Source organism: Arachis stenosperma, chromosome 6 (assembly GCF_014773155.1).
Source record: "Arachis stenosperma cultivar V10309 chromosome 6, arast.V10309.gnm1.PFL2, whole genome shotgun sequence".
Taxonomy (NCBI): Eukaryota; Viridiplantae; Streptophyta; class Magnoliopsida; order Fabales; family Fabaceae; genus Arachis; species Arachis stenosperma.
The window spans coordinates 99509744-99520981 of NC_080382.1; the positions used below are offsets into that span (position 1 = coordinate 99509744).

The following is an 11238-nucleotide window of genomic DNA, read 5'->3' on the forward strand; positions in this document are numbered from 1 at the left end:
TTCTATCTAATCTCTCTTGTATATTATCTTCCCCCGATTGGCCATTTGTCCACGTAAACGAGTGACCCAAAATCCAAAATCAAATAGTTCATTTGTTTGGACACTATTTCTAAAGCCTTGAACCTGTGAATAGGTAATTGGATTCCCCCTTGCTTCTCTTCTTGTCCCATTGTTTGATTGAAATCCTCTAACACTATCTGTTCTAAGGGTTACCTGAAACAGAGAGGTCGATCTCGGACGAAATCTTCTGGTACAGTCGAGGCTGTTGTGCCTGATCTATTGGAGAGGGAGGAGTTGCTGAGGGAGGAGTTGCTGATCCTCGTTCACCGGAGGGGGGTGGTACCTGCAAGAGACTCCGATACTTAAGTTAGTACTGACTTTAGGCAGGTTTTTTGTAGAATTGGAGTATGAGTTATACTTGGGTGCTCCAGTGTATTTATAGTAGTGCTGGGCGACCTTCTTTGAGATACGTTTGTTATCTTATCTTATCTTTTGTGGTAAGGTCATATCTTTTGTTAACCGCGTCTTAGTGGGTGACGGTTCTTCGTTTTGGGCCTCCTTGAGCCTCTGTGGCGATCTTCTGATCTCTTTATGAAGGGGTCAGTAATGGGCTAATCTTTTAAGAGGTCGGTCCTATTGTCTTTGGTCAACCCGGACCTTGTAGCTCGAACCAGTGTATGAACACTATCCATGCTATGTTAGAATTTCTCCCTAGCAAGTTTAAGAGATCCCAATTGATGTGTTTATTTTCATTCTTCGATTTTCCATAAAACCCAGTTTCTCTCCACCTTTTCTCAGTTTTCAGCATCACCACCTCCATATCTATGTGATTGGTAGATAAAGATCTAACTTCTACCTTGAGAGTGTTGTCCCATAAAATTGCTAGCTCCCAGCTCTTCGTCTAACTTCACCCTCAGAATCCACTGCCACTATATTAGCCATCCCTCCTTTATATCTTATTCTCATCATTTCTATTTCTTTTCTCCTTGTATCCATGAGGAAGACAGGGTTGGTTCCTTGTTGCTTAATAAGCTTTGTTAGAGCTTAAACTATCCATGGATTTCCAAGTCCACGACAGTTCCAACTGATCAACTTCATGGCCTTTGGCAGGACTGCTAGGCACCCTCTGTTGTTGGAAGTTTGGGGTCTGATTTGATCTTTATCATCTTCACCTCAGAGCTGTCAATGTATATCTCCCCCATACTTTAGTGCCTTCCTCTTCAGTCCTCTAAAATTCGCATTTTCTTTTCCACTTTTTGCTGATGTTGCCGTCTGTCTTGCTTGCTTCTTCCAAGTTTTGTTCCCTTGTTTTGGTGTCTCCTTTGTTGTTTTTGTGTTTGTAACTTCCTCCAAGGTTGTTAATCTCTTCCTTCTTTGTTTCTTTCCTCTTTATTTTTTCTTCTACATTCTCGATGCTTCCATTCTGTTCTGCCTCTACTTGTAAGGGTTCAATGGTCATCATTATCGCTATGTTGATGCTCTATTTTGCTACTTTTAAAGAGATTTTTCATGCTTCTTTTTGTTCTATATATAATTACTTTCTACTCTGGATTGTATTCTAATTGTTCAGCCTCCTTCCTCTTACTATTGGATGATTCTGGACTTTTTGCCATTGTGAATTTCTCTAACTTTTCTAGCATCCTTTCGATAAGTCCTATTTGGGACATTGTGTTCTTTGCTTTCATTTCTTTTGGGTCTCATTTTTGTTGATTTTTTTTTCACCATGTTGCCTATCAAATCGGCGTTCAACCATGAGCCCAGCTCCTTATAATTTTTCTCTCCTTTTTCTTCGTCCTTTATTACTTGTTGACAATTGCTTTTCTCATGCCCTATCTGACCGCAATAATAAAAGAAATTAGTCAGTTTTTGGTATTTGAAATTTGCCCAGATCAACCCATCTTCCTTACTATCGATATTTGTCCCTTTTATGATAGATTTGTTTTTATTCACTGTTACTATGGCTTTTATGAAACACACCTGATCTCTGGTGTTTTAAAAGATATCACACTCTTTAACAACACCCAAAGCGGAGGCTATCTTCCACCCTAATTTTGCAGTTTTGCAATGTTCAAGTAAGCTCTATATTTGCTGTAACACCCTACCACGCAGAGCTTTACACCTAGGATGTAAAACAGAGGTGGCAAGGCGCTACGACCTCTAAAATAAAATACATACATATAATACCACACAGAGCGTTACACCTAGGATATAAAACAGAGGTGGTGAGCCGCTACGACCTCTAAAATAAAATAAATACATATAATAGCAGAAAGAATATAATAAACTAGGAGCCACGAAAAACAGGTAAAACAAAATTGCAATGCTCGAGAAACAAGATTACTTGCTGGTGAAGAAAACTAAGGTTTAAAAGCATAACTAAATAGGAAATAGGAATAGAGAGACAAGAAAACAATATAACAAGCTCCTAACTCAGCCTGCGAAACTAAGGCTGGCCGGAGAATATTTACATACATATATACATATCCCAAAATACCCAAAATACAAAGATAAAACTTTACTCTCCTTAAACCTCTAAGAGGAACAAAAAAAATAAGTTAGTCGGAGAGAAGGCTAGGTACATATATACATAAACCAAACAGCAAAAGAAACCCAGGAACCACTCCGCTTCAGAAGTCCAGATGCCTACCGAGGAGCCTCCTGACCCGCATCTGAAAAACAACAACACAGTCTGGGGTGAGAACCGGAGGTTCCTAGCATGGTAGAGGCAATTCTAGAACTTCGACACTCAGATTATAAAGCTTAAGTACTAAACAGAAACCACAAAGGGGTTGGTGTTCTAAGGAAAATCTAAACTCAGCTTAACTTAATCTTAACCTTACCCTGACCACCTTTCCTCCGTTCCTCCGTCTCTAGTGAGTTTGCACAGACAGATAAATAGACAATTGCAAGCACATGTAGGAGACAAGTAGTGCAAGTAACAAATATAGCAATTAACAAGGTATATACAGTTAGGCACTCCCAAATAATGCCTAGCAAACAAAAAAACATAATGCACATGATGTATGCCTGTCCTATGGCTGATGAGGCTCATCTGTCGGTTATCCAGCCAACTCGACAAGTCCAAAACCATTATATTGTCCCTCGTTGCGCATCCCCATGAGTCTATGCATAGCTTTTTCTTATTTCATTTATACATTCATACATTCATATATAACTGACTCAATGAGGGATATCCTTTCCTTGGAATTTATACGTGCCCGGTCGCCCTTACGATGTAGAGCTAACAGAGTATCGAGTCTCAACCTAGAACACGTGGTGGCAAGCCACGTCTCTGTACCCAAGAAAACTCGTATCTCAAATAACATTAAATTCATAAGCCGCATAATATTCATGACCATTCATATTCATTACATAATCATTCATCATATCCATGGCATCATATAGCCGTCATACATACACATCTTCCTCATACAACTCATCAATTTTAACCTTTACTTCATCCCCAAGTTACCTCTATTTCCTAACTTCAACTAACTACTAGGCTTATTATTATATTTTATAACTAAAAGAATGAAAATAGAAGTTTAAAAGTTTGAAATTCCGTTTAAAAACACAAAATCTAGTTTGGCAGAAAACAGAGGCCACGCGCACACGTTGGTCACACGTACGCGTGGGCGTGCAAGTTTGGTCCAAGACGCGTACGCATTGGCTCGTTCGAGTACGCATGCATGGCAGGCAGTAGCCACCACATGCGAATGAGGGTTCCGCGTATGCAAAAGCCTGAATCCTACAGATTTATCATTTTAAACCCCAAACTTCCGACATGTATAACTTTTTCGTCTTAAAATATTTTTCATCCGTTCTTCAAACGGCATAAACTTCACGGACCTAATTTTCTTATAAAATAAGTTTGAAACCATTTGAGGGTCTGGAAGCTGAGTTATGCCTCGCCGAAGTTCGGCCAAAAATTAAAATTTCACAAAACTTTCAAAGCCTCATTTTCATTAAAAGTTACTCCTAATTCAATACCAAACCTGCAAATCATTAACAAGCATCTCTTCCTCAACACCACCCAATCTCCATAATATACCATACCCCAAAACCAACATAACATAACCTTACTATTACCACAATGATCCTTCCAAGCCTACCATATCTCAACTCAACATATTCATGCATCAATATCTCATATACATCAATAAATTCAATATATTCTTATTCAATATACATGTTTACACATATCACCATCATTTCACCACTTATCATTCATTCCACACACACCAAAACCAGCACATGATTCTTATCAAGGTTACTAGGCATTAAACATACACATACGTTCCAACCTATTCTATGGTTACCTATCCTAAGTTTTCACAGAACATTACATATTAAATACGCAAAACCTAAACCATACCTTGGCTGATTTCTGCGTATAACCTGAGACACCACCAAGGCACCAAAAACAATCCTCAAAGCTCAAAATCTCCAAGGCAAGGCCTCCTAAACTCCACCAAGCCTCCAAAATACTCAATCAACTTCAACATACATATATACAAGCCTAATTCATATATATCACATCCAAATTCAATACCCAAACTCATATAAACTAGAATTTATAGAATTTTGAGAATCCTCATATTATATATGTCTTGATTGAGCAAAGGCCCACAAATTTCTCGAGTTAATTTGAGCCTAAACATCAACACATCGAATTTCAATAACCAAAGCCCCAAAATTTCGAAATTTCAAGAGACTGAGAGGCTGGGGTGAGTGGTATGACTTACCTATAAAATTGATCCAATAGAATCATAGAGCTCGACGCGCTGGACGCGTAGTCGCGAACAGTGCAGCGATCGGAACTCGGATGAAGAAGTTATGGTGGATAGAAATTGGAACAAAGGTTTGAAAACCTTTTTGTTCCCCTCCTTGTGTTTCAGCGTGCTCCTTGCTGAAAAGGGGACGAAGATGAACTTTGGCTCATTTTAAGTGATGGGCTGGTTGGGCCCACGGACTAGTTAGGTTCAGTTCTATTGGTTTGGTCCATTCGGCCTAATCTTGGGTCAAATTTTTTAAAATTAGTGTCAAAATTTTTGTTTTAAAGAGCTCTATCCTATTTTAATATAATATTCACAATTTTAATTTTTTTTTTTAAAATTTAATTTATTGACTAATTATTTACTAATTTAGCAGGATTTACATTTGCACCTTAATGTCAACTCTATTTAATCCCTTCTCCAATGAATCTTCGCTTTTATCATATTTCTTCATGAGAAACCACGAATTTCTAAAATACCATAGACTCCTTTTCAACACTCTATTCAGATTTGTCTCTTACTGAAAAAAAAAATTGGTAGATCTAGGTTTTAACTTTATTTCTCTCAGTCTTTTTGGTTTCTTCCAAATATTTTACATTGCAGATTATATCTATACGTTATTAATACTTTTGTTGGTGTAATTTTTTTCTCAAGTTATTTTCGTACCTATGTAGGTCTTTTCTCAAGTCTTCATTATTAAAAACTATCAAAAAATTTTCATCTTTAGTGTTGGATTGTGTATTGTGTATCTGGTATGTTGTTTATATTTGATATGTTAGTTGTATTTAATGGAACAAGATCTCACCAACTTTTGCTGCACAATGGTAGAGAAATACAATGTGTACAAAAACTTTGTACTACACTTCTTCAAACTCTATGAGAGTATTGGGTTGTGAGAAGAGAGAATGTACCCTTATCTTCTTTTGATTTCTATTATTGATTAATTTAAAGAGTTATAAGATATATCATATTATGATAATATTATAAAAAAAACTTTAAGTGTATCCAAAAACATCGGTATTTCAGTTATTTTAATCATTGATTTTAATTAATATATATTATATTTTTTTTATAATTTAGATCAATAGTTAAAACAATTAGAATATCAGTATTTTTGATACACTTAAAATTCTTCTAATATTATATTGTTTACAAAAAAATTTATTTAATAATTATAAAAAATACAGAAGAAATAAACTAAAAAAATTATGAGATAAATCATATTGTAATCTATGATATAACAAATGACTTGGTAGTTATTTATATTTTTAAATACGCTTTTGATTTAGATAATATATATAAAATATCGTATTAAGGTCACAGAAAGTTTAACAACCTAGTGGTAGTTAGGGCTCGTTTGGGAAATTTTAGAAGTAATTTTTTTTAACTTTTGACTTATGAAAAGTAGTAATATTAATGTCTGGTGCAATTTTCAAAACCAAATTGCAACTTTCTAATAAGCTATTTAGGACCTTATAGAGAAGTTAAAAAAATGACTTCTCTCATAACACTTCTACTTTTTATCACATTTCTATAAAATAAGTACTTTTAGAGTTAAAAATTCAAATACAAAATAACTTATGTATAAGTTACTTTTATCAGAGTCATTTATTGTTTAAGTTATTTTATTAAAAGGAACTTAATTAAGTTGGTTACCCAAAATAACTTATGTATAAGTTACTTTTATCAGAGTCATTTATTGTTTAAGTTTTTTTTGTCTTCTCATATTTTTTCCCGCTTTTCAAACTATGTATAAGTTACTTTTCTCATTGTTTAAGTACACCATTCTTTTTTAAAAAACGGGAAAAAAATATGAGAAGACAAAAAAAAAATGAATAATTGATGACATTAAAATGAGAAAAAAATTAAATAAAAAATCATGAAAACAAAAAAAATGAACAGTCTTTCAACAAGGAAAAGAAACATGAGAAGACAAAAGATCGGATAAGGAAAAGACATGATGATATTGAGAAGAAAATAAAAAAATTAGACAATAAATAATAATAAGAATACCCTTGCTTTTCTTTCGTAAAGCTTGCGCACACACAAAATACATTTTTTAACTTTAATGGGTTGTACTAAATTTAAAAGAAATGATGAGATTTATATATTAGATTTGAAAAAAAAAAATAAAATAAAAGGATGTAGTGAAAAGATTGTATGCTAAGAATGTTAGCTTCATTAGTTTTTTAGAATAGCTTCAACAACCTTCAAATAATCTTTTTTATCTCTATTTGTTGAATTTTGAGATATTTTTGTTTTCTAAAATTTCTACTTATAATGATGATCTCTCTAGATCTTTTATATTTTACTTTTTTTTAATTTTTCATTTTTTAAAGTTTTTTTACCAATTTTTTTTCAAATTTTTTTCCTTGCACTAATTTGTTTGTAATATTTATAAAAAAAATATTTTTTATTAACAAAAAAATTTTAGCGTTAACATATATTTTGGCAAGTATTTTCAATAACAAATTGTGAATAAGTTGAGCGAAGTCTTTTTTATTTAACATTTTTATACTGCCAAGGATTTTATCTCAAATTTTGATAGAGTTAAGTCCATTTTAATTTTTGAGATTGGCGAGTTGCACTGATTTGATTTCTGACTTTTTAATTGTTATAATTTGGTTCTCCAAATTTAAAAAAGTGCACCAATATAGTCCATCCTCAACGTCGTTAGTGAGATAACTCAAGTATTGCCATGTTGGACATATTAAAACGACGTTTTACACGTTTTAACGCTAAAAGTGCACTAAATAATCTCATTTCAGGGTTTGAGCAATATTAAAAGGGAGGGGGTATAACGTTTTAGTATTGTTCAAATCTTTAAACGACGTCATTTAATGTCTTCTTTAACACCAAAACGCATACCACGTCGTTTTAATATGTCTAGCGTGACAAGGTTTGAGCTACGCCACTAACGGTGTTAAGTTTCGGCAACTAAAGATACACGAAGGACTACATTAAGGCACTTTTTTTAATCTGGAGAATTAAATTATGACAATTAGAAAGTTTGGGATCAAATGAGTGCAACTCAATGACTAGTCAATATCAAAAACTAAAATAAGGTTTAACTCACTTTGATATGCTATTAATTTAGACTTTTATATTTTATATTTTTTATTTTTGATTTTTGATTTTTATTTTTAATTTTTTTTGGGATACAAATGTAAAAAGATTTGAAATAAAATTATTTTTAATTTAACTTTCTTATTTAACTAATATGTAATCACCTTCACTTTATTGCTAAATCCTTCCAATATGTCCCACTTTTTAAAAGTTGAGAAGGCAATAAGCTTCCCCATTGCAACGAGCAAATATACTAGAAATTAAAAACAGAGCAGAGAGTAGCGAACTTTAATAACAACATTGGAAAATGCACTGAAGTCGGTCCCCAAAATTTCTACTCATATCGTCTCAGTGAAATTAAGTCAATAATTAAACCAACTGTCCGTCGTGGAAGAGACCATACTTATAATTATAGCACTTTATTTTTTATATTGGAGTAGTAACAGTGTATTTTTGAAATGTAGAGCGGTACGATATAATTTTTAAATGTAGAATTATTTAATTAAAAAGATAAAAATTAGACTATTTGATTAGTGAGAAATATAAAAATTAGAATAAAAAATTTTTATTAAAAGAAATTTAAGATACAGAAATAGAATTTTTTAATTTGTGTATCTTTTATATTTTAAAAAATACTAAAATTACAGTATTAGATTATATCATTATTTTTATTTTTATACAAAAAAATAGAATTAATACTTAATTTAATTTCTAAAATTGTATGTAAGTCTTAATTTAGTCTTTAAAATTTTAATTATTTATTTCTAGTTTTTAAATTTTATAAACGTGACTTACATTAGTATTTGAAACAATTTTCGATAAAAAAATTACTAAAACACCGATATAGACAATCAAATGTCATGCTATAACTTGTAAAACGACGTCATTTTAATTTTTGTGCTCAAATAACTAAAAAATGATATCAGATCATTTATTTTAAGAAAAAATTTTTTAATAAATATCACTTACAATAATTTTTTTAAATTATTTGAGGACCAAATAAAAATTGACATTATTTTACAAATCTAACGTGACATTTGACTATTTACGTTAACATTAAAAAAAACAATTAAAATTTTAAAAATTAAATTAAAATTCGCATACAAAATATTAAATTAAATATTATCTCGAAAATAAAAAAGAACCTATAATTAGAATCCAAATCCCAATGCGTATTTCGTTCGCAATTCCCACCATGAGTCCATCACCATGCCACTCAAAACTTGGTAACTATTGTTGACCAAATCCCACATGCCAAACGTATGCTTGGGGACCATGCATACCCGTTGGATAGAGTCCTTCCAATACTTGATAAAGCCACACACCATACACTCCATGACAAGTGTATTAATCATTCTATTTCGTATCAGGGTCAAGGAAACTACTATATATTTTTTTATTTTTTATGATTCATTTGTAAATTAGAGAAATGTTGCATATACTATGTTTTATGTACTCATTCTTTATAAAGACATTTTCTATACTAAAACAGAAAATATACATTGAAATTAAAGATGTATAAATAAAAGCGTTATAATTATTATCAGTTCTCTTATAAATTAAAATATCTAAATAGACAAATTATGTTTATAATTTTTTATGTACTACTAAATATATATTTTTATAAGGATTTATCTATTTTGTATTCTAAATACATATATTGAGTTTATTAATTAAAAAAATTATTAAAAATATAAAAAATTTAAATTTTTTATGTATTTATTTTACATTCATTAAATATAAATATTTAAATTTTTTTATTAATAGTAAGTTTATCATGTGCTCTTTGAACACATATTAGCTAAATCTTTTTATAATATAAAAAATAAATTATTATTTTTTTACTTTTATTAATTATTTTAATATAAAAACATAAAAGATGAATATATAAAGTATAGAACAAAAAATATAATGTATATATCATTTTTCCTTTAGTTTAATAAAAATTTATTTTTATTTAAACAAAAAAATAGTTATTAAATCAGCTATTATTATGTATGATGAATAAATATATATGTTATTTAATTTATTTTAATATATATTTTATATTTTAATATATATTTTACGGTTTTTTTAATTTTTTTATGCATAGTAATAATGTTTCTAACAACAAAGATGAGGAAGAATTAATTAATCCCACTTCAAGAATTATGAAGACCAATTGTACATTAACACGGTCATCATTTTCACTTGCGGTAAGAATTTGATCACATATTGCTAGACAATTAAACAAAGTGAGGTTAATAGAAAGAGTGGACAATGTTTACCAACTCAGGAAATTCTATTTTCACAAAAGAAACAAATTTTACAGAGTCCTCATCACTCGTCAGAAGAGCTATTTAGTTCTTCATTCTGATCTCTCCCATTACAATTCACAAACATCAAACATTTCTTCTATGAAAATAACACTTCCCTAGTAAACTTGATCACTAATGAGTAATAACTACTATCTAGCTACTAATTAAAAGATTCTGATTCTCTATACAAGGTGGAATGGTTTATTATTATTACGGTTGAAGTGAAACCTGGCTGAAGAACTTGACCTTACAGAGAAGACCCCATTCCAGATCTCAGTGAAAGCTCTAACTATAACACCATGGTGATACGGTGAATTCAGCTGAAGAAAACAGTTGAGAAGCTCCCTCAGGTCTTCCTTCGAGTATATCTCGTTCTCAAGAATCATCTGAAGCATGGAGTGCCGGAAATCCAAGTAAGGGTCATCGGAGTCTTTCTCCACCGCCACGCCTTCTCCGCCGGCTCTTCCGAGACCTCCCACTCTCCGAGCCTCCTTTCCGTTGTTGTTGTTGTTGCTCTCTGATGAGTCGGAGAAGTGAGAGGAATCAATGTAGCAAGGGGAGAAGGTGGTGTTGGTTGGGGTGGTGGTGCTTGTGGCGGTGTCGTTCTCGTTATGATTCCAAGAAGAGAGGTTGAAAAGTTTGTGTTTTTGGAGAGTGGGGTTCTTGGGTTTTGGTTTAGGGTGGAATATTCGAGAGAGTTTTGGCCTTCTGCAACTGCTGCCACACCCTAGTTTCACTGAAACTGTGTTCAGGTGAAGCTTTTTTCTGGCGGAGGTGGACATTGCTCTGTGTTTTCTTCTGTGACTGATGAAAAGAATAGAACAACACAGAAACAGAGGAACAAAGAAGGAGAAGGAGAGTCAAAGGGTGTATGTGTTTTCTTGATGGTTTGGTTGCTTTGGAAAGAGGCTTTGTATTTATGGGGATGAGAAAGGAGTAAAGTACCATTACTAAGCTCTAATGACGAAGGATCTTAATTAATTTTGCATGTGACCATTTGAGGCCCACACCGGTGTAGATGATGTTTCTAAGCTTGTAACTATTCTATAAGCATCTATTTGGAACAACGGATAGAGTTGGATAACAATGTTAAAAAAATA

General features: G+C 32.1%; 1 protein-coding gene across 1 annotated transcript; it reads right to left on the minus strand.

Moving 5' to 3' along the window:
- Window positions 1-10123: 10123 nt before the first annotated feature.
- Window positions 10124-11014, minus strand: LOC130936740 (transcription repressor OFP6-like). The gene has a single exon (XM_057866883.1). It carries the CDS (start codon window positions 10918-10920, stop codon window positions 10321-10323), a length of 600 nt encoding a protein of 199 aa, XP_057722866.1. The 5' UTR covers window positions 10921-11014; the 3' UTR covers window positions 10124-10320.
- Between the last annotated feature and the right edge of the window lie 224 nt (window positions 11015-11238).